Source organism: Vanrija albida (genome assembly GCF_041260175.1).
Source record: "Vanrija albida strain AlHP1 chromosome Unknown contig_1, whole genome shotgun sequence".
Taxonomy (NCBI): Eukaryota; Fungi; Basidiomycota; class Tremellomycetes; order Trichosporonales; family Trichosporonaceae; genus Vanrija; species Vanrija albida.
The window spans coordinates 1,648,798-1,670,314 of NW_027191420.1; the positions used below are offsets into that span (position 1 = coordinate 1,648,798).

The 21,517-nt window shown below is 64.2% G+C and overlaps 11 protein-coding genes across 11 annotated transcripts; 6 read left to right on the forward strand and 5 right to left on the reverse strand.

The window, feature by feature from the left end:
* Positions 1-184: 184 nt before the first annotated feature.
* Q8F55_000691 (uncharacterized protein) lies at positions 185-1,355 on the forward strand (the record flags this gene model as incomplete). Its single annotated transcript, XM_069349342.1, has 3 exons — positions 185-305; positions 354-629; positions 667-1,355. 3 exons carry the CDS (start codon positions 185-187, stop codon positions 1,353-1,355), a joined length of 1,086 nt encoding a protein of 361 aa, XP_069212886.1.
* A 273-nt stretch (positions 1,356-1,628) lies between these two features.
* On the reverse strand, positions 1,629-3,656 carry RFA1 (Replication factor A protein 1; the record flags this gene model as incomplete). Its single annotated transcript, XM_069349343.1, has 7 exons — positions 1,629-1,730; positions 1,769-2,571; positions 2,607-2,796; positions 2,835-3,006; positions 3,045-3,284; positions 3,332-3,472; positions 3,517-3,656. 7 exons carry the CDS (start codon positions 3,654-3,656, stop codon positions 1,629-1,631), a joined length of 1,788 nt encoding a protein of 595 aa, XP_069212887.1.
* A 275-nt stretch (positions 3,657-3,931) lies between these two features.
* On the forward strand, positions 3,932-5,126 carry Q8F55_000693 (uncharacterized protein; the record flags this gene model as incomplete). Its single annotated transcript, XM_069349344.1, has 7 exons — positions 3,932-4,159; positions 4,194-4,304; positions 4,339-4,458; positions 4,491-4,569; positions 4,609-4,807; positions 4,842-4,989; positions 5,025-5,126. The coding sequence occupies 7 exons, from the start codon at positions 3,932-3,934 to the stop codon at positions 5,124-5,126; spliced, it is 987 nt and encodes a 328-aa protein (XP_069212888.1).
* Positions 5,127-5,306: 180 nt separating this feature from the next.
* Q8F55_000694 (uncharacterized protein) lies at positions 5,307-6,131 on the reverse strand (the record flags this gene model as incomplete). The annotated part of the gene is made up of 1 exon (XM_069349345.1): positions 5,307-6,131. One exon carries the CDS (start codon positions 6,129-6,131, stop codon positions 5,307-5,309), a length of 825 nt encoding a protein of 274 aa, XP_069212889.1.
* A 957-nt stretch (positions 6,132-7,088) lies between these two features.
* On the reverse strand, positions 7,089-10,283 carry Q8F55_000695 (uncharacterized protein; the record flags this gene model as incomplete). Its single annotated transcript, XM_069349346.1, has 3 exons — positions 7,089-9,273; positions 9,313-9,931; positions 10,193-10,283. The coding sequence occupies 3 exons, from the start codon at positions 10,281-10,283 to the stop codon at positions 7,089-7,091; spliced, it is 2,895 nt and encodes a 964-aa protein (XP_069212890.1).
* Positions 10,284-11,015: 732 nt separating this feature from the next.
* Positions 11,016-11,901, reverse strand: RRP40 (exosome non-catalytic core subunit rrp40; the record flags this gene model as incomplete). The annotated part of the gene is made up of 3 exons (XM_069349347.1): positions 11,016-11,226; positions 11,274-11,425; positions 11,533-11,901. 3 exons carry the CDS (start codon positions 11,899-11,901, stop codon positions 11,016-11,018), a joined length of 732 nt encoding a protein of 243 aa, XP_069212891.1.
* A 198-nt stretch (positions 11,902-12,099) lies between these two features.
* Positions 12,100-13,386, forward strand: CWC25_1 (RNA-splicing factor; the record flags this gene model as incomplete). The annotated part of the gene is made up of 8 exons (XM_069349348.1): positions 12,100-12,135; positions 12,169-12,277; positions 12,314-12,528; positions 12,563-12,608; positions 12,644-12,725; positions 12,766-12,800; positions 12,846-12,865; positions 12,907-13,386. 8 exons carry the CDS (start codon positions 12,100-12,102, stop codon positions 13,384-13,386), a joined length of 1,023 nt encoding a protein of 340 aa, XP_069212892.1.
* Positions 13,387-13,556: 170 nt separating this feature from the next.
* On the forward strand, positions 13,557-15,008 carry CWC25_2 (RNA-splicing factor; the record flags this gene model as incomplete). The annotated part of the gene is made up of 2 exons (XM_069349349.1): positions 13,557-13,892; positions 13,932-15,008. The coding sequence occupies 2 exons, from the start codon at positions 13,557-13,559 to the stop codon at positions 15,006-15,008; spliced, it is 1,413 nt and encodes a 470-aa protein (XP_069212893.1).
* Positions 15,009-15,024: 16 nt separating this feature from the next.
* Q8F55_000699 (uncharacterized protein) lies at positions 15,025-16,533 on the forward strand (the record flags this gene model as incomplete). Its single annotated transcript, XM_069349350.1, has 5 exons — positions 15,025-15,119; positions 15,501-15,985; positions 16,024-16,078; positions 16,133-16,374; positions 16,409-16,533. 5 exons carry the CDS (start codon positions 15,025-15,027, stop codon positions 16,531-16,533), a joined length of 1,002 nt encoding a protein of 333 aa, XP_069212894.1.
* A 145-nt stretch (positions 16,534-16,678) lies between these two features.
* Q8F55_000700 (uncharacterized protein) lies at positions 16,679-17,587 on the reverse strand (the record flags this gene model as incomplete). Its single annotated transcript, XM_069349351.1, has 3 exons — positions 16,679-17,310; positions 17,343-17,456; positions 17,497-17,587. The coding sequence occupies 3 exons, from the start codon at positions 17,585-17,587 to the stop codon at positions 16,679-16,681; spliced, it is 837 nt and encodes a 278-aa protein (XP_069212895.1).
* A 273-nt stretch (positions 17,588-17,860) lies between these two features.
* On the forward strand, positions 17,861-21,339 carry Q8F55_000701 (uncharacterized protein; the record flags this gene model as incomplete). The annotated part of the gene is made up of 9 exons (XM_069349352.1): positions 17,861-18,041; positions 18,101-18,504; positions 18,539-19,090; positions 19,128-19,202; positions 19,240-19,644; positions 19,683-20,258; positions 20,295-20,570; positions 20,614-21,203; positions 21,249-21,339. 9 exons carry the CDS (start codon positions 17,861-17,863, stop codon positions 21,337-21,339), a joined length of 3,150 nt encoding a protein of 1,049 aa, XP_069212896.1.
* Positions 21,340-21,517: the final 178 nt, after the last annotated feature.

Here is a 21,517-nt window from a genome sequence, read left to right on the forward strand (position 1 = left end):
GGCATCCATCCATAGCACCAAGTCGCCACAGTGTTTGTGTAACCCGAGCCGTTACGTAACTCTCCATATTTGATCCCGACAGCGCGACTGCTATTGCAACCAAGCCACCCCAGCGGAGACACAACAAACCCAAACCAAGCAATCACCAACACTCAACACTGCTCCACCTCTGACCAAACGCACAATGGCCACCAAGTCCCGGCGCCCCGTCGCGCTCGCCACGCCCCTGCCCGCAACGACGCCGAAGCGCAAGGCGCACTCTGGCGCGAGCAAGCAGGCGCTGCTCGACAACTTTGACCTCGAGGGTGGGTGCTGGCGCCGGGCTCTACTGATGGCAGTGTCGCACCGCGTAGGCGACATGCGCAACCAGCTCGACTCTGCGCTCGGCGGATTCCTGGCGCTGGTCGACGCCGAGATCTTCAAGATCCCGCGCGCGATGCGCTCCATGACCCTCGGCGACCTCGAGGCCATCTGGGCCGGCAACTTTGCAGAGACGAGCCGCGCCATGGCCGAGCAGAAGTTTGAGCGCGCCCACCCGGACAAGGACCATGCCGAGGTCGTCGCCGAGGCCGTCGAGGGAAAGCGCAAGCGCGAGGCCCAGTCGCCGCGCGACGGCGGGCGCAAGAGTGGTGAGTGGGCTCGTTTGGGGCTTGACTGACGATACAGCCCGCACAAAACCCCTGCCCTCCCTCCCGGCTGGGACGCCGGCCGGCAAGCGCGTGGCAAAGGGCAAGCGCAAGCTGCCGGCCGCGTCGCCGCTCCCCAAGTCGACGAGCATGAGCACCATTCCCCAGGACTACGAGTTCAACCCCCTCCTGCCCAAGACGCCAAAGTTTGCGCGCGCGCCAAAGCGCAACGAGTCGTTCTTCTCGCAGAACGGCTCGCCTGTCGACTTAGGCGGCCTGGTGCAGCTTGACGATGTGTCGAACGCGAGCGTGCACTCGGACGCCGGGGACGGGGCCAGCGACAGCGACGACGAGCTGCCCGACCCCGAGAAGATGGAGCGCCGCGCCCTCGCCGCGTCATTACGCCAGGGCTCGCCCCGCAGCAAGGCGTCCACGGCGGCGTCAACGTCGGCCGCCCGCTCCCGCCCCAAGCGCGCCCCGAGCCTCATCTTCCGCCAGAGCCTCGGCGCCGCTGCGCCCCTCGACCCAGAGGAGCGCAGCGCCGAGATCCCACTCAGCGACGGCCGCACAATCACCTTCAACCCCCTCAACCTGACCCCTGGGCGCATCGACGACGAGCTCGGCCACGGCGGGCTCGGCGCCGCTGAGAAGAAGCGCGTCAAGCAGCGTGTCCAGGAGGAGGTCGTGCGCGCCCTCACTGAGCGCATGGAGCGCTGGAAGGCCATGTGATGCCCCGCTTGACTCCGCACCTGTTCTAGATTCCCCGACACCACCCGTCCCTGTACCACGCATATCCCCCTTCTGTACCCCTACTACCTTTCGTCTTCGCTAGCACGTTCATGGTATCTTGCATGTTTGAACAGAACTACAGGAGCGGTCTCGCTCTGGCTATCCACTGACACGGAGTGATCGGGCTCGCTCGTCAACCCGCCAACACACGGCAATCCTACAGCACCTCACTCCACAACGACAGATGTCTATCTTTTCGGCGACAAGCCTACGTTACACAGCGAGGGCGTTGATCTTCTCAATCAGGTGCCGGCTGTCGGCAGCGTAGTCGACCGGGCTTGCGCGGCGAGCCTGGTAACGGACACGGATTTGGTCCTGGTGGGTCAGCATGCCTCGACGCTATGGTTACCCACGTTGAAGCTGTCCTGCTTGGCCATCATCTGCAGGGTCCACTCGTGGCTTGTCGCCTTGAAGAAGTAGCGCTCGAACGACGGGTCGCTCTCCTCCTTTAGCCTCATGAGCTCGTTGGCCGACACGCCGAGGATAACCTCGGCGACCTCGTTGAATGCCGTGATCCAGAACGAACCACTGTAGTCCATGACGTTCATGGATAAGATGTAGCGGTGGATGGGCGCCTCCCACGTCCTGTCGCACTTCTCGCAGCGCCATCCTGATCCCTCGTCGACAACCTTCTTGTTGCAACCGTCGGGGTTGGCGCATGCAGGGTACGAGAAGGTCTCCTGCTTGATGAACATGATCGTGGCCGTCGTGGTGAAGTAGTCGGTCTTGTCCGTCATGCCGAGCTGCTCGTCCTTGGCCTGCCCAATGGTCTTGATCTCGTCGGGGCGAGGGGCGGCACCAGCAGCGCCACCATTCATGGCATTCGAGTACTGCGTGAACGACTTGCCGCGTCCCTCGGCGTCGTACCAGCCACGCAGCGAGTGGGCCTCGGGGATGTCGGGGTTGATCGACATGGTGGCCGAGCTGAACATTGAGAGCGAGCGGCCTCCAAAGTCGCTGACCTTGACGCCCTTGAATGCGATCACGGGCTCATCGTTGGCCTGGAAAGACTCGGCAGTCTTACCCCAGAGGGTGAGCCTGACACTCTGGCCAGACTGGTCGACGAGCTGAATGTCGCGCTTGGCGAACGGCTTCTGGGTAGCCTTGGAGGTAATAGTGCTGAGGTCGTAGACCTGGTTGACAACGCCAATAACATCTGACTGTCAGCAAAGGACGCCGCGCCAGACCTACCAGTCACCGCGTCCTTGGCGACCTCGCCAAGGTCTCCAAGGCCCTTGAAGTTATACTTGATCTGGGGGACCGAGTCGTCATCACAGGGCTCGATCTCGGTGTTGTTGTCGAACGTGATCTCGTACTCATTGTTCACGCTGCTGAACTGCTTCTTGGCAATGTTGATCCTGGCACGTGTGAGGAAGAAGACCTGGACGAGTTAGGCGCGTTCGGCGTACGGGTACCCACCTTGCCCTCCTCGAGAACATTGTAGAACGAGTCGACGGCATCGTTGAAGCCAGTGGCACGAATCTCGCCAGTCTCGTCCATGAGGGTGACGCTGAAGAGCTTTCCCTCGCCACGCGCGTTGGACCAATGCTTGATCTCTGACTTTTGGGTGACGCGAGCCTTGATCGTCCACCTGTAATGTCAGCTTACATTGACAATAGGTGAGCTCACTTGTTCTGGTACGGGCTGAGGCCCTCGATGGGGAAGATGGGGCCCATGTCGCGGTTACCGCCGCCACCACGGCCGTTGGCCGATGGACGCGCGTTGGACGCGGTGCCGCGGCTGGGGGCGGGGGCAGGGGCAGGAGCCGGCGCTGGGGCGGCGGCGGCCGGCGCCGAGTCGAGGCTGGAGGGGCTGCCGATCTTCTCGCCCTGCCAAGGGACGACCTCGATGCCGAGGATGATGATGAGCCTAGGTGTGTAAGCTGGCGTCCAATGGCACCTCCTCTTGCCACTCACTTGCGGTTCTGGACCGAGTTCGTGACAAAGTTGGTCAGCTTGATCACGACGTTCTTGTCGAGCGCCTTGCTCTCGACAAGGTGGTTGAGCTGGGTCGCGAGCATCGACTGGATAAAGTACGTGCCGTCCGAGAGGATGACGCTGGGGAGGTTAGCTGGGGCAGCCCGACCAAGCTGCAAACCCACCGGTAGCGGTCCTGGGTGGAGCTGCCGCCCGCTGTGATGCGCTTGACGGACAGCGCCTGGAGCACAGGCTGCACGTTCTCGGGGGTGTCTGGGCTGCTGTGCACCAGCTGGCAGAAACCTGCGGTGAGAGGGCTTGCCATTGTTGAAGAAGATGAGATGGGAGGTGGTGGCAACGGGCGATGGAGGAGGAGGAGGAAGGAGAGAAGACAAACGCGCACGCACCAACAAATGGCTGGCAGAGGGAGGGAGGCAGCTGAGGTGTACACTTGGGAGTACACTCATTTCGCGCGCGACGCGTCGAAAATCACGTGACGATCACGTGGCTCCCTGAGGCGCGCGTCGCGGCTGGCCCTTGCGCGCCTGAACAACATTCAATGACGCCGCTTTGTTTTCGTTCAACCACCCACCCAACGACATGGCAAGAACGACAAGAGCCGACGCACCGCCCGACCAAGGCAACGCCGAAGCGTCTGGGTCGCGGAGACGCAGAGCGAGCACGCCGCTTGAAGACGACATCCGCGTGCCCGCGACACAGGAGCCTGAGGAAGACGACGAGGAAGACGAGGAGCGCGACCCGCGTGAGGACTGGACGATCAAGACGTTCAAGGACGTCCCTATCCGGGCGGCCGTCGCGCTCGCTGATGTACGTATCCGAGGTGACTGAGCTGACAGCATAGCTCCGCAAGCTCGGCGATGACCTCATGAAGCGCCAGCGGCTCGCGGAGGACAGCATACAGATGGCCAAGGATACAGCCATGGCGTACGAAGCGGCGAGCCCAGATGACAAGGTGGGTGTTGGTGTGGGACAATTGCTGACGCCAGGCCATCGACAGCATACAGGACCAGTTGATAGAGGACCTCGAGGCGCTGGCGCGCATCAACTTCCGCTCACAGGCCCTGGAGGAGCTGACGACGACGATGCGGACGTCGGGCGAGGGCATGGTGTGTGCGGTGTGTGGCCACGCTGACAGCAGCACGACCTGTGGCCGTTCTATGAAGAGCGCGTGCAGAAGCGGATGGACGAGTACGCGGCGTTGACACTGAGGAAGAAATGTAAGTGGAGGCAGCCCACGCTTCTCGCTGACGTCCCAGACGTCGACCACGAACACTTCAAGGAGTTCCGGACGGGCATCTGGGAGGTCAACCACGAGGGCGAGCCGATCCCGCCCATGTCGCGGTGGCTGGAGCGCGAGGACGGCGACCCCGAGGACGACGAGGTGGAGATGGGCGGCACGACGCAGACGTACAAGTGCCCGATCACGATGCGCGTGTACGAGGACGCGGCGAAGAGGTGGGCGTGGCAGTGGGGGCTTTGCTGACGGCAGTACCGTCTGCGGACACTACTACTCGTACGGAGCGGTGATCGAGTTGATGGGCAACGCGATGCGGTCACAGCGGAGCGGCGGCAGAGCGGCGCAGGCCAGGTGCCCGGTGGCGGGGTGCAACAAGGTGATCACGCCGGATGTGATCAAGGTGGGTTGGGTCGGGGGGTGTGGCTGACGACGCAGAAAGACCCAGGCATGCAGCGCCAGGCGGACGCGTTCACGCGGCGCCAGCGTGAGCGCGAGGAGCAGGAGGCGGCGGACGAGTCGTACATCGAGATGGAGTAGGGCGGGGCGGGGTAGGGACAATCAGAATTGGCTGCCACACCCACATTGGAGCACGGGAGGCGAGGTGGCAGAGGTGACAGCAGAGGGGACAAGGCCATTGCGAGTTGAACAGCGGCGTCGGCACGATGCGACTCAATGACATATGGCTACATGCTACAAGATGACAATGCGGAGTCTAGTCTAGTTTGCTGGCTGGCGCTGCTGTGTGGGCAGCCGCAAGAGGGTGCGCGAGAAGCCGTCTACGCGAACGCGCTGGATGCCGCTGGGGGCGGCGGGGGCGGCGGGGGCGTCGGGCGGTGGCTTTGCCGGCTTGGGCGGGGGCGGGGGGCGGAGCTGCTCGAGGGCGTCCCAGCCCGAGTCTACGGGGATGCGCGTGCTGCTCAGCTGGAGGGGGGGCAGCGCGCCTTCCTCGTGCGGGCCGACCCTCAGCACGGGGTACGCGCCGTCGTCTGGCACGGGCGCGAGCGAGGGGTCAGGCATGGCGATGAGGAGCGTCATGCTGAGGGCCGCTGGCGGCGGGCTCGTGCCAGCGGCGTACGCGCTGACGGCCTGCGAGAGCCCGGCCGCGCTCTCGAGACACGGGTGGGCGGGCAGCGCGATGGCGACCGGCTGGGCGTCAGCTCGGCCTTTCCCCCAACTCACATGCCAGTGCTCTGGGTCGTCGAGCTCCTTCTCCTTGAGCTTGTCCTTGCTCTCGTCGTCGCTCTCGTACTCGTCCTCGCTGTCGTCCTCTTCGCCAACGAGCGCGTCCCACAGCCCCGGCTCTGGGCCAAAGTCGCGCCGCTTCTTCCTGCGCGGCGGCGGCGCGGGCCTCGTAGCGCCGAGGACGTACCCCACGCTCGTGATCCCCGCCGGGAGGCCGCGCAGGAACTGCTGGTGCCTGTGCCGGCGGTAGAGGAGCGTCACGACCGCCGCGATGACGATGACGGCCGCGATCACGCTGATAATGACGAGCTGGTACGTGTTGCTGTTGCCGCCGGACGAGGTCGCGCCGTACGACGACATGGCGGGCGTTGGCGCGGTGCGGTGCGGGCGCGCGACGGCGGGGGCGGGGGTGGCGGGGTCGGGGGGTGGGGGCGGCGAGGCGCTACGGCCTTGGTGTCGCCGAGGGGGAGGCGGGGGAGGTGGCGGTGGGGGTCGTGATGCTTTTGGACGGTACGGTGCGGTGGGCGCGCTGCTCGCCGGCGCCGTGTTTGTGCTTGTGCTTGCTGTGCCGAGTTGCGAAACAATGCCAAAAGTCAGCGGCGACGCATCCTCAGCAGGTGCAGGTGCAGGTGCAGGCAGCTGCGGCGAAGGCTGGCCCGAGTTGACGCTGGGCCATGACGATGACGCAGGCGGGGTGCGACGTGCAAGCCGCGCCCGGCGTTCGCGCTCTGGTACGCCCACGGCCGTGTCGCGGGGCCGGGTTGGGCCGGGGCGTGATTGCTGCTGCTTGTGCTGCTGCTCGCCATGTGTCGATGCACATGCCAGCGACGACAACGACATGCTTGGGGGTGCGGAGGTGGCGACTGGCGACTGGCGACTGCGACTGGCACTGCCGAGCTGACTGACCGAACACCGTCCACCCGCTCCGGGCTACTTATAGCACCGGGCGGCGGCTGCGGGCCCGTCCACCCGACGGAGGGCCCGACTCGCTGCTGCCTCGCGCTGCGCCACTGCGCACTGCGCTGGTCTTGCCCGCGACCAACCACCCCGCCGCGTGACATTTAAGCGTGCGCCCATTTGGCAACTGCCGCAGAGGTCAGCTGCCGTCCATGGCGTCGATGGCGTCGATGGCGGCGGCGGTGCCAGTGGCGCCGGCGCAGTGCTGCTGCTGACTATTGTTCATGGACTTCCGATCGACCACTGACCACGCCCAATCACACCTCCTCCACACCCACATGCATGAATGATATCGTATTCTACAACATAGTACGCCAGCACAGTCTTCTATTCGGCAGCAGGCCTAGCACCGTCTAGTACCTAGATTGACGCCGCGTCCGACGTAACCGGGTCCGAGACAGCAGCGGGCGACTTGGCACCCGGCGACACCGCAGAGCCAGTCGACTCCGGAGCAGGTCCCACAACGTGCTCGCCCGCAGCAAGCGGGTCAGAGTCGCCGCGCGTGAGCTTCGGTGCGACCACCGCCGGGACCACCGCCGTGTCGTCAGTGGCCAGAGGAGCCGGCCCACCACCCAGAGACAGCGGGCCCGAGTCGCCGCGGCTGACTCTGGGGGGCGCCTGTGCCGCCTTGAGCGACGGCGCAGGCGGGCTCCCTCTAGACCTCGGCGGAGTGGCAGGCGGAGTCGGGTCGTGCGCAATGCTCGTCACAACTCCCGGTCGCTTGGGCACGTGAGGCACCACCATCGTGCGCGCACCCGGCTGCTGGTTTGTCGGCGGCGACACCGATGTCGACTCCAGCACAGTCACGCCATTGCGGGGCTCAGGAATCGGCTGCGACCCAGTGAACGTGGTCCGAGTGGCCGACAATGGTGACAGCTCGGCTGAGGCGCCCGACGTCTGGCGCTGGTGCGATGTTGACGAAGAGAGGCTGTTACGAGGGCTGGTGCTGGCCGCCTTCTGTGCCGCAGCACTCAGTCGCTCCTGCAGGGACAGGCCGTCGCCGGCGCGTTGGTGATGCGGTGGCTGAGGCGGGCGATCCTCGCTTGACGGAGCAAAGTATGACGGGGCGGCAGTCGGGTGCGCCGCAGTCGCCTCGTCCTCGCCATCCTTCGGCGCCTTCTTCTTGCCCCAGGTACTCATACTCCACTTCTCTTTGGCGAAGCCCTTGGCGGAACTGTATTGGCTCGAGACCTGGTTCGACAGGGCCGCCTTGTCGCGAGTTCGCACGGCGTTGAGAAGCGTCTGCGTCGTGACCTTGCTGGCACCGGTGTCCGTCGTGCTGATCGACGCCGCATCGTCATCATGAGACGGTGTGCTCCTGTGCGAGGGCGCGTCCTTCTGCGACAAGTCCGATGTCGAGCCAGCAGCTTGAGCAGGCACCGGGCTGTTGCCAATCATGTCACTTCTGCCAAGCACTTCGCCCATCGTAGCGCTTCGGCGCGGGGCCTTGGTCTTGTCCTGGGCCTTGTCCTGGGCCTTGTCCTGGGCCTTGTCCTGGGTCTTGTCCAAAGCCTTAGGCTCCGCCACGACCGTCTGCTCTGAGCGGACCGACATGGGGCGCGACGTGGACAGCGCCGAGAACCTCGAGATGGAGAAGCCGGAACCGGCCTTTGAAGTCTTCTTGCCGTCCTCGAGTGGCGAAGTCTCGCTGCGATGCAGCGAGTGCTTCTCGAATGCCAGGTCGTCCTCCGACAAAGACGAACTCTTTGTTGATGCTGCCGTGCTCTGGCTGGCCTTGCCCGGCAAGGTGGCGCTACCCGGAGGGCTGCTGGACGCTTCATCCGCCGTGCCGGTCGCCAATTCGCCTTCATCGCGTCTTCTCGACTCGTTGAAGACTCCTCCGCGGACCGAGAACGGACTCGTATCAAAGAAGGGAACGTCGTCCATGTTGGGAAGCACGACCGAGTCGCTCATGGCATCCCGGAGGAACTTTTCCAGAATCGTGGTGATTGCTTTAAACCCAACTTTTCTGCTCGCCAGGAGTGGCTCGAAGACCAGTTCCGTGTCGGGCCTCGTGGTGAATCCCCACCAGATACGGTCGCTGGGAGGCGGCTTGATCAAGACTTGGACATCGCCAATGAGGCTCTTCACGATCACGGTGCACTTGACTGATGAGCTGAGCGACTGGACCGTGAAACGCATGCCGCCTGTAACGCCGGGACGTTGCTTGTATTCAAAGTGGGCGTTGAAGGAGACAGTGCCATCCGGTTTGAGCTCCTTGAGCTTCGGGTTTGTCAGAGTCGGAGGGATGTCTCCGACGACGACCTGCGTCGCAGTGAAGCCTGTCAGGAAAGGAATTTCCGGAACCAAGGCGAGCTTCTTGTTGATTTTCGTTACGATGAAGTCCTCGACGAGTGCAGTGTGGCAGATGCCAAGGAACATGCGACCGAGGATGGCATTGGCCCACAGCAGACCGCCGCCGGCGACATCTTCTCGGCTGTTGATATCGTCTGCCAGCCATTTCATATTGTCGAACGAGAAGACCTGTGAGTTTGACAGTTGCTGGTGGCTGCCCTGGAGAAGGATCAAGTACAAGTCCTCAGTGCTGTGGAGGTCAGGAGAGAACCAACACACCACCACTTACATCGTATTGGCCTTGGAGAAAAAGAACCAAGGGCACGCCTCGTTTTCCGCCGTATCAATGTCACTGTCACTCATGTCTCTGGTGACAACCGCAAGCCCACGGCGCTCAAACTCGTCGCCGTCCGAGTGGGCAGGCCGCATGACCAGGGCATTCCGCTTAGCAAACATCCTGCCCTCTAAGCCGGTGAACGCGCCGTTCTGGTCCTCAATCGTGGCGTTGAATCTCGAAATGTCGAGGGCCACCAGACACGAGGTCTGGGACGCATCGTTGTAGATGAACAGGATCTTGCCCTTGACAACGATGTAGAACAGGTCTCGGGGTACCTCGGTCTTGCCTGATCTATAGTTGGCTGCTATGCGGTAAGCCGATGCCGCCAAGGCCGTGTATTTGCCCTTGCCACCAGTTGCCGTACCATTCGCTTCGTCGGGGTGCGGCGGCGCAAGGGGGTTCGGGTTGTTCTCGGCCAAGGGCTCGAACTGCCGGCGGATGGTGAAGAAGCCTTCGAACGAAGCCTCGCCCTTGTCTTGCAGGCCGATCTTCTCGTGGGCGAGCTTGTTCTTGACGAGCTTGGTCGGATCTGGATCGCCGATGGGTGATGTGCCGAACTGGTAGAAGATGGCTGGGTGTGTGTGAGCGGCGGCGCGGGCGTGCTGTGGTGATGCGGTGCGGCGCGAGGCGGGGCGAAGTGCTCGCCCCGTGTGTCGCCCGCCCGCTGCTGCCTGCTGCGCTGAGAGATGACTCGCTCGCCCGCCCACCGCCCTCGAGCGTTGCTCGCAAAGTACCTCTCCCACCCGCCCACCCTGCTGGCACGAGCGATACTTGCCACCATCTACCCCACCACCGGACCTCCACCCCGCCGCCCCGCCGAGACGTGACTTACTGAAAGCAATGCCGGCCAGAATGATGATGAAGCTAATGCCACCGAGAATATAGCTTATGAGCCAGCTGACCACTGCCCAGAGCAGCGACATGGTGTGAGGTGCTTGTTGCTTCTGCTGGGCGGTGGTGTATTTCGGTCGGACCGAGGGGGGAGGGGGACGTTGAGAAGAGCGATGCGAACACGCACGGCTATATAACCTTCGACGAGGTAGCCAGCCGTCGGTCACGCTCACTCGTTCTCTGGGGCGTGTGAGGAGTGTCGACCGCTGTGCGCCCAATGCGTTGTCGATGGCGTGAAGAAGAGTAAGAGCGGAGAGGATGTGATCCAAGACGTGTGTGTCGTGTCGACGCCGCCGCCGCGCTTTCCCGGCCATCCCACCTTCGTCAGTCACGTTGTTCGGCAATGACGTATTCCACTTGCGTATGTAGATGTGTTGACGCATTTGGAATTTTTGGTTCCGCTAATGGTAACTTGGAGCTTCCATTTCAAGCACAGTTTACAACTTCCATTTGAATCTCCATTCAGTGTGAAGATGACGAGCGCGACGCAAACAGCAGCAGCAGCTGCAGCAGAACCTGCCACTTGCGCACTGCTCACCCATCCCAGATCCACAGTCAGTCCCGTTGGGGTCACTAGTAGAGCACCTCAGCGTGGACAATGCAAGGCCGCGGCCAGGTGGCACCGTCTCCGACGGCTGTCGGCTCCCCCGTAGCTCTCGTGCCGAGCGTGGCGCCAGCGCGCCAGCTGCGCTGTGAGCGCGTGAGCTATATGATGCAGCGTGCCCCATGCAGATCTACAGTATAGTACAATGCGCAGTACCTCTCTACGCGAGGTAGTCGCTCAGCGCACGGTCAATGTCCGCCTTGTCCGTGCCAATCTCGCCAGCGTCGACAGCCAGGATGATGCGGCGCAGCGCGATGGTCTGCCCGATCTCGGCGGTCTTGAACCACAGCCGTCCGTTCAGCCCGATGGCAGTCTCAAAGGGGATGCGCGAGGCGAGCATCGGGAGGAGGGGGTGCTTTGGGCTCAAGAGCCTGGGGAGTTAGCGGGGCACGCAGCCTTCCTTCCCACTCGTACTCACTGGCGACACAACTGCAGCGAGACGTCGACCGCCAGTCCGCCCTTGAGCTCGCCGAAGCCCTCGGCCTTTCCTGTAGCAGGGTCTACACACTCGATCTCGGGCTCCATATCGCGGTGGGCGAGCGAGACGCGGGCGTAGACAAGTGTTCCGACCTGCGCGAGGTGTAAGCTTGCGTCCGGCACACCTCGTGCGTCTCCCCCTCTCCGCTCCCTCTCCCCCTCCCCGCTCCCCTCGTGACCCATCATAGTCCGACACCAACCTTGAGATTCGGCTTGCTCCTCTTCGTAGCGCCCTCGAACGCCAGCGCATCCAACGCAGCCATGTGCGCGCTCCCCAAGTCGACGCGGTATCCCTCGGCGTGGCGAGCGACAATGGTACCGAGGACGAGGTCGCGCTGCGCAGGAATGTATCGCTTCGACACTCCCTCGACCCAGAGGCTCTCTGACCGGTCCTTGGCCTTGGCAGATGTCAACAGGCCCGCTCGAGTCGCCACAAAGCGAGGCTCTGATGGTTCGTCGGCGGCCTCTGCGCGCGAGGTCGAGGCGGCGATGCCTGGGCCGAATGTCACGGATTTGGAGGAGGACGGAACGGAGATCTCGGACCCGGGGAAGACGAGTGTCGAGGTCATTGTATTGTGTGCGCGAGGTTGTGAGGGAGAGAGTGTGACGAAGAGGTCGAGGATGGATGCGAGCTCGATGTTGGATCCGACGTAGGGAGGGTTGAAATTCTGGCCCTGATCCGACCGCCTAGGCGGCGTGGATGGTGGAGGTCCTTCAACCGGTCATGGCCGTCACGCGTCCTCGCTCCATCGCTCTCCACACTCGAAATGGTCTCCACCAACACACTGTACACCATAGGCAAGGTGCGACATCCCCCAGGGCCCCGCTGACAGCAGTACACCCTCGGCGCGACCGTCTCGATCCCCGTCGTGCTCGCCGGCGCGCTGTGGGTCTTCCAGCGGCGGCTCATCTACCCCGCCGACTTCCCCGAGGGCTCGCGCAAGAGTGAGCGCCGAACGTCCTGGGCGTAGCTGACCCCAGACGTGCCCCGCCCGACGGATGCAGGCCTCCCGTACGAGGACGTGACGATCACCACGCCCGACAATGTGCGCATCAAGGGGTACGTCATCCCCGCGCGGCGTCGCGTCGTGCCCCTCGAGTCGCTGCGCGGGCTCTCCCCTGCGCAGATGCGCGAGCTGGGCAAGGGAGAGAACCAGGCCTGGGAGGAGATCAAGGACACGGAGGATGCCGTCGAGGTGGGTGGAGGCAGAGAGTGGTCTGACCCGCCAGTACGTCAAGTCGCGCCCGACGATCGTCATGTTCCACGCCAATGCTGGTGAGCTGGGGCGCGCAGCGACAGCTGACAGACAGGAAATGTCGGCCACCGTATCCCCCTCGCGCGCAAGTTTGTGTCCGAGCTCAACTGCAATGTCTTCATGCTCAGCTACCGAGGGTGAGGGCCGGGCCCTGGTTGACCGTGGCTGACCCGGTAGCTACGGATTGTCTGAGGGCACTCCTTCTGAGCCTGGTGCGTTGAGAGGATGTTGCTTTGGGCACTGCTGACACACCTCAGGTATCAGGATTGACGCTGGTGTAAGCTGTCCATGAATGACGCGAAATAGCTGACCCCGCAGGCTGCCATGGAGTTCCTCTCGCAGCACCCACTCCTGAAGGACACCAAGTTTGTGCTCTACGGCCAGTCGATCGGCGGCGCAGTATGCATCGATACCGCAGCGGCCTACCCCGACATGGTGTCCGGTGTCATCGTCGAGAACACCTTCCTCTCCCTCACGAGCCTCGTCCCCCACGTCATGCCCGTCATCCCTCAGCCGGTCGTCGGCCTCCTTCTCAGCGACCCATGGGATGCCAAAAAGACGCTCCCCCTCATTCCCAAGGCCACGCCCATCCTCTTCCTGTCGGGCAGGCAGGACCAGCTGGTGCCACAGGCCCAGATGATCGCCCTCCGCAAGCTCCGTGGCGACGGTAAGCACCGTTGGCGCGAGTTTGACGGCACGCACAACGACACGTACCTCGCCCCCGACTACTGGACCCAGATTGACCACTGGCTCAAGCAGGAGATTGAGAGTGAGGGAGAGAAGGAGGCTAAGTTGTAGTATACAGAGTCGATGCCACCTCGTGTTGTGACGGAAGCAAATCCACCACCCACCCACAAAAGCAGTTGCCACCCAACGTCAATCAACGACGTTTTCAGCAACCTCCAACTCACTCATCTCGCCCTCCAACCCCTTCAACCCGCCTATCCAACACACACGACATCATCAAAATGGGTGGCGGTGACCTTAACATGAAGAAGTCGTGGCATCCCGCCCTCCTGGTCAACCAGGAGCGTGTGTGGAAGGCCCAAAAGCAAGCCAACGAGGAGAAGAAGGCGCTCCAACAGCTGCGCAAGGAGCGCGAGGAGGAGCGCCAGCTCGCCGAGCTGCAGCGCATGCAGGAGGCGGCGACTGGCAAGAAGCGTACAGAGAAGCTCGACTGGATGTACGCGGCGCCGTCGGCCGAGGACGGCGCGATGGGCGGGCGGATGAGCGAGCGCGAGCTCGAGGACTATCTGCTGGGCAAGAAGCGCGTCGATGAGGTGCTGGCGGCCGGTGACAAGAATGTGAGTTAGCGGGGCGTAGTGCTAGTGCTGACTGTACAGATTGGCAACTCGCACCGCGAGTTCGTCGCCGTCCAGAACGCCAACACGGCACGCGACACGGCCGCCAAGATTCGCGAGGACCCCGTGCTGGCGATGAAGAAGGCCGAGCAGGCGGCCATCGCCGCGCTGATGAACCGCCCCGACATCAGGCGGCAGCTCAAGGCGGCCAAGAAGGAGCGCGAGGGCGGTGACGACAAGGAGGAGCGGAGGGCCCGCCGGCGCGCCGAGAAGGAGGAGCGGAGGAGGGAGCGGCATGAGCGCCGGGAGAGGCGTGGAGACTACGACCGCTCCCCGAGGTCCGATTACTCTGACGACCGGCGCGAGCGCGACGACCGACGCGCCGGCCGGGACTATGACGACCGGCGACGAGACGACCGGGGCTACGGCCGCGCCGACCGCGACGACCGCGACTACCGGAGGGACGACCGCGACCGTGACTACAGGAGGGACGACCGCGACCGCCGGCCACGATCCCGCTCGCCCCGGCGCGACCGTGACGACAGCCACGACAGGCGGCACGAGAGCTCGCGAAGCGACGAACGCCGCAGCAATGGCCACTCTGACCGGCGGCCATCTCCCAAGCGCGAGCGCGAGTCGCCAAAGCGGGAGCGTTACGACTCGCGCGATGCGCACCATGGCAACGGCCACGGCTCTGGCCCGTCCAATGGGCGCTCTAATGGCCACTCTAGCGGCTCGCACTCGGCCCACTCGCGCAACTCGGACGAGCGGTACGACAACCGCGCACGGGACGACCGGCCTCCGCGCCGCGCGTCGCCCGAGCGCAAGCCCTACGTCAAGTCTGAGCCGGCGGCGCCAGCGCAGGACGACCGCGCTGCACGCCTCGCGGCCATGTCGTCGAACGCGGCGTCGCTCAACGCTGAGCGGACGGAGAAGCTCGCGCGGAGGGCGATCGAGGAGAAGGCCGAGGAGGCGCGCGACGAGAAGGCGCGCTCGCGTTACCACCGCGACGAGGCTGCCGGGCTGTTCATGAAGCACCAGGAGCAGATGAGCGGGCAGATTGGGCTTGCCGAGTCGCTGCAGCGTCGCGGTGGCAAGGGCCTCTTGCGTGATATTTAGTAGTATGGTTGATGCAATGGCCAGCCAGTTGGATTATATTGCTCAGGCCAGAGCGGTGTGGGGTGATAGGCCACGATTAATGCCAAAAGTGCCCCTTTGGGGCCTCTTCGAGTGCCACGTTATAGTGACGTCAATGTCATGAATGTAATTGGCTGGGTAGATAGTCACGAGCGCTAGATATGGGCAGTGGGACGCGGGGGGGGAGGAGCCAGGAGGGGGGAGCAGTGGGCTGTGGGACTCTGGGAGCTTGGAGCTAGAGTGGATAACGATACGCAGCAGGAGCGCTCGCAGTGACGACGCAGCAACGACGACATCAGTCAGACGACACGATCAGCTTCCGACGACTCTCCACACTGTACTCTCCCCCATCGCTCGCTCGTCGCAATCCGCATCCACAATGGAGGGCAACACCAACATCATCCATAAAGGCGCCGTGGCCGTCATCACGGGCGGCGCGTGAGTGTTTGCGCTGCCCACACTTGCTGACGGCAGCTCGGGCATCGGCCTCGCGGCAGCCAAGTACCTCGCCTCGTCGGGCGTGAGCATCGTGCTCGTCGACGTGTCGCCCGACCTCGACGCCGCCGTGGCAGAGGTCAAGGCGGTCGAGGGCGCGGGCGACGTCGTGCCCTCGCCCACTGATGTCGCCCAAGTGTCCCAGGTGATCGCGCTGCGCGACCGCGTGCTCGACCTGTACGGCGAGGTGCAGCTCCTCCTCAACAACGCCGGCGTCGGCCGCCCGACCCCCGCCTTCTCGCTTACGCGCGACCTCGCCGACCTGCAGGCCGACTGGGCGACCGTGCTCGGCGTCAACATGGCCGGCGTGATCAACGTCGCGCAGGTGTTCGCCCCGCTCATGGCCCGCCAGGAGAACGCGAGCGTCATCATCAACACGGGGAGCAAGCAGGGCATCACGACCCCGCCCGGTAACGCGGGGTACAACGTGTCCAAGGCCGCGGTCAAGGTGTTCACCGAGCAGCGTGGGTTGCCCGCCCGGGGGGAGCTGACGATGCGCCAGTTGCCCACGAGCTCCGCAATGCGCCCGACTCGAACTGCACCGCCCATCTCTTTGTGTGAGTTGTGGCGCGGGCCCGAGCGGCCGCCACGAACGCCGCTGACCTGAATAGGCCCGGCTGGGTGTGGACCAACATGACGGCGCGCGGCGACCTGTCCAAGCCCAAACCCGCCGGCGCGTGGACCCCCGAGCAGACGGTCGAGTACATGTTCGAGCACGTGCTCGAGCGCGGCGACTTCTACGTCATCTGCCCCGACAACGAGACGGATACCAAGCTCGACAAGGCGCGCATCCAGTGGGCGCTGGGCGACATTATCGAGAACCGCCCGGCCCTGTCGCGCTGGCACCCAGAATGTGAGGCGCGAGGCAGACAGCAGCTGACAGGCAGGGAACGCGCGCTACGAAGAGTTTGTGAGCGGCCGCCAAGGCCTCGCGGCCCGAAGCCGCTCGCGCGGCCGCCCCCTCGACCGTATCCCCGACGCTCCGACCACGGCCGCCGAGGCCATTGCATGATAGCCACTGCATGGATATCCAACATGTCCAATTATGACAAGTGTTTTGTAGTCGAGTGCGATGAATGTGCCAGGCGGGCGTGATGTGTCGTGGTGGGTGGGTCTGGGGGCAATGCTATGTCTAAGGGGCAACGCAAACGCCGCGTCTACTTGTTCTGCTTCTGCTGGTTCTGGGTGCTCCGCTCAAACATGGTGAGCTGCTCGGCGTCGATCTCGGCCAGCCGCTTGTCGACGTCGGCGCGCTTGCGCTCAAGCGTGGCGAGGTAGTCGTCGTCGGTGAGCTTGCGCACGGGGAGGAAGCCCGACAGTGTGCCGAGGATGCGGCTCGTGATGGGCGCGTCGCCGCGCTGCGCGCCTTCTTCTTTCAACGGGTTATCAAACGCTGGCGGCACGCTGCTCGCGATGGTCGGCTCGGCGGGCTCAGCCGGCTCGGCAACCACGACGGGCACCTTGCCCTCTTCCAGCCGCTTGGCGAGGATCTCGAGGCGTGCCACGCGCACAGAGTTGACCGAGAACTGGAGCAGCGTCGCGATGAGCCCGGCCGTGAAGGCCGCGGGGACGAGGGTGCGCGGTCCGCGAATCGCCGCCGACAGCCCGCCGCCCGACAGCGCGCCCGACAGCCCAGAGTCGAGCAGGCGCTCGGTGCGCACCTCGGCGATCGTGGGCGCGGGGTACGGCACGCCCGCGCACTGCGCCTCGAGCTCGCCGAGCCGGCGCACATGGCTCGGCGTGGCGCCCAGCGCGAGGAGCGCCGGCGAAACGAGGTACTCTCGCGTCGCTGAGGTCAGCTGGCTCGGGAGGAACACGCACAGAAGAAGGCCAGGCCGCCGATGCCGCTGTTGATCGCCATGTTGGTGCCGAGGAGGAACGGGTTCTGGCGCTGCACGACGCCGATGCACGCGCCGACAAAGGCCCCCATCGCGCCTGGGTTGGGTTAGCAGCTGAGGGGAGCAGGGAGACGTACCGGTCGTCAGCGAGGCCTCGGCCACGAACAGCGGCGCGCCGGGGTCGAACGGCGAGGGTTTTGGCGGTGCTCTGCTGCCTCCTGGTGCCATTGTGGTCTTGCTGCTCGAGTTGTCGATGCGAGAGGTGCCGACGCCGTCGATATGAGGTCGGTTGTCCGAAATCTCGCCGGGTGGGAGATGACTTTGATGGAATTTCCCAAAGAGGAAGGCGCGCGGTTTCAACGGGCAGAACGACCATGTCCAAGCCGCGGCTCCATGTCAACAACACGCCGTACCGCACACATCGTCCCTCGACAACTCGCGTCGACTCTACTCTTCATCACACCGACAACTCCACACTCCACCGACAGAGGGCGACTCACAATGCAGCCCCTCTCGTCACTGGCAGGCATCGGCGTGCTCGACTCGCCCAATGCTTCGTCCAACGGCTCAACCGTCGTCCAGTCGCGCACGTTACCCGACATCTCTCTCGGCTCGCTTGGCTCGAGCTTCCACTCGGCAGAGGAGGGCGAGTACGACGAGGCCCATCGCGGGGGATTCAATCGTGAGTTGGCGTGCCAGCCACCGACAGCCAGCAGCAGGAACGCTAACCCACAGCCCCAGACCTCCCTCGCATCCCGTCGCCAGACAAGGACACGGGCGCAATGTTCACGTCGTCGAGCCAGCCGCCGCCGTCGGCGCTGCTCGCGCTCTCGCCGCCCGCGAGCACGCGCCGCGGTCTCCCAGACGAGGGGCACGCGCCGCGGCGCTCGCGCTACCTCCGCGCCAACAAGGACTCGGACGATTCAGACGACGACACGGACGCGCTTGACGCGCGCTACACGCACACCAACGCCGCGTCCGACGACGAGGATGGCGTCCTCGGTCAGCTGTCGCTCAACGTCAGCCACCGGCGCGCGGGCGACCTCCGCACGTCGTACGCCGGCGGGCCGAGCAAGCGCAGCGGGCGCCACAGCGTCGCGGCCAACCCTGGCCCGACGCAGATGACGCTGCGCGAGCAGGAGCAGGTGGGTTGGCATGTTGGACGCTGCTGATGGGGAGAACGTCGACGCGTTGCAGAAGGAGAACTTTAATCTCCAGCTCGAGAACCACTTCCTCAAGGAGCGCCTGGCGCAGATGGCGCCGGATCATATCGAGTCGGCGCTCAAGGAGAATGTTAAGCTCAAGATCGAGATCCTCAACTACAGCAAGGAGTTGAAAAAGTCGAAAAAGCTGCTCATGCAGCAGGACCGCGACCTGACCGCTGCTGCACGCGACCGCGAGAGCAAGGGAGGGCGCGCGCGCGAGCGGGATGCCGAGTCGCGCGAGATGGAGGCCATGTGGCGCGAGGAGAAGGAGCGCCGCGTCGCCCTCGAGGCTGAGCTCGACCAGCTGCGCGACTCGGACGACGACAGGGTGCGCCAGCTCGAGGAGGAGCTCGACATCGCGCGTGGCAACATCGACGACCAGGCGCTCGAGATCAGCAACCTCCGCGATGCGGCCGACCGGGCCGAGGACGAGGTCGACAAGCTGCGTGCCGAGGCAAAGGGCTTAACCGAGAGCGTGGGCGTGGGCAAGGGCCGTGAGGCGCGCATGATGTCCAAGATGGAGCAGGTGGGTGGGCTGTGCGAGCGGGTTGCTGACGACGCAGGAGAACGCCCAGCTCAAGACTGATCTGGACGAGCTGCGCAAGTCGACGGCCAACGACCTCGACCTCATGGAGGAGGTGGGTTGGAGGAACGCGTCTTCGCTAACCCGCACAGCAAGTCAACGAGCTCCGAGACAAGCTCGCAGGCGCGCAGATCGACCTTGACCGCCGCGACGAGGAGATTGAGGAGCTCAACAACGAGGTCGACGCAAAGATCAACGAGCACGAACGAGAGATTCAGCAGGTTGAATCGGAGTGGCGCGACGAGGTGTTAGAGGCCCGAGCACAGGTCGACGAGCTCAAGGATGTGCTGCAGGAGCGCGAGCAGGACCTCGAGGACATCCGCAAGCTTGTTCTGGAACGCGAGGAAGACCTTGGCACCGCCCGCGAGCGCGTCGCCGAGCTCGAAGCGGCCCAGGGCGAAACCCATGACCGTTTGGAGGAGACGCTCCGTAACATCGACATGGACAATGCCGAGAAGGAGGCTGATCTCGTCTCTGCCAACCGAGAGGTTGAGGCGGTGAGTTGGTCTGCTGTGGCCTACACTAACTCCTTCAGCTGGGTCAGAAGGTGTACGACCTCGAAGAGTTGATCGAGGAGCTCCGTGATCGCGAGACCGAGCTCAACGCCGAGCTGCAAAAACTCGAAGAGGCGTACGAGGGCGAGAAAGCCCACTTCGAGGAGCTCGTCTCGGCGCTCAAGGACGCCCGCAAGAAGACCCAGGACGAGCGCGACGACTTCTCGATGCAGCTCAAGCACGAGAAGGAAGCGCACACGTCCAACCGCGAGGCATGGGAGAGCGAGCGGGTGTCCGAGCAGGAGCACCACCGTCGCCAGCTGGCCAGCCGCGACCAGGTCAACGAGCGTCTGACGGCCGAGCTCGAAGCGGCAAGAGATCGCGTCGCAATGCGCGACCGCGACCTCGTTTCGGTGCAAAACGCCCTCCGCGACGTCGAGGACCAGAGGAGAAAGCTCGGCGACGAGCACTCGTCGGACCAGCACGCACTCGAGCTCGAGCTCGAGCGCCTCCGCCGCGATCTCGCCCAGTGCGAGGACGACTTAGATCGTGCGCGTGACGAGCTGCGCGAGCGCGAGCAGGCGCTCAGCGATCGCGACATGGAGGTTGCCGACTTGGTGGGTGTGCGTGGGGAGCTGCGCTGACAGTCCCAGATGGACAAGCACCGCGAGCTCGAGGGCAAGCTCAGCAGCGAGCGCCAGGGCCGTCTTGGCCTGTCTGACAAGCTGGACAGCATGAGCAAGGCCGCACGCCAGCAGGAGCGCGAGGCGGCATCCCTGCGCGAACGTCTTGAAACCCTCGAGCCACTGTTAACTGAGAAGGAGCACTCGAGGCTTCGTCTGCAGAAGGAGAGCGACCAGCAGCGCCAGGAGCGCACCGAGCTGCTGCTGAGAGTCTTCAAGGACATCAACCGGTTCCTTGGGACAGATGTGGGTTTCCATTGCGTGTCTAGACCACCCACTAACAACGCAGGACTCGACGACACCGGCCAACTTTACCGTGTTCCGTGACACGCTTCTGCAGCGGTTACGCTCGATCAACGGCGCGCGGGCCGACTTTGACAAGCGCATCAAGGACACGGAGACCAAGATGGACCAGAAGATGGCGTCGATGAAGCGCCAGCTGGATGCCAAGTGGCGTGCCCTCGACTCGTTTGAGGCGTCTGTCAAGAAGCTCGAGCTCGCGCGTGCGCAGTGGCGCAGCAAGTACTCGCTCAAGGACGGCGAGCTGGAGGCGTCCAAGGCCAGGAACGCCGAACTACAGAAGGAGATCTCTTCTCTGCGCGCGAGCAGTTCTGCATCCGACGCCGTGCCATCAACGCAGGTGCGCTTACTCACGGAGCGGGCCCAGACCGCCGAGAAGCGGGCCAACCAGGCCGCGCAGAGCGTGGCGCAGCTCGAGCAGCGCCTGTCGGACATCCAGTCGCGATCGGGGCAGGCTGAAACCAAGTGGGAGGCACGTGTCAAGGAGTACGAAACAAGGTTGCGCGCGGCGGGTGAGAAGATCAAGGCCGAGAAGCAGGGCGGCAAGGAGCGGGCGGTGCAGCTCGAGGCCCAGGTTCGGTGAGTAGAGCTGTGACGGGGGGAGACGGAGCTGACACGCGCTAGCGATCTGGAACGGCAGGTCGAGTTGACCAAGAAGCGCAACCAGCGCGCCGAGGGTGTTGTTGCGACTGCCGCGCACCTGATGGACAACTAGTGGCGAGGGTGTGGGGTTGCGGCGGCGCGTGCCGCGAATCTGTCTCTGTATACTATGTGTCTAGCGTCTCACTGCCATGTATGCTACTAGGGTGTGAGTGTGGGGGGAGGGGAGGTGCGATGTGCGCGGCGTCATTGGCGAGGGGGAGTTGAGTCTGGACCGGCCTAGCTCATTGCGA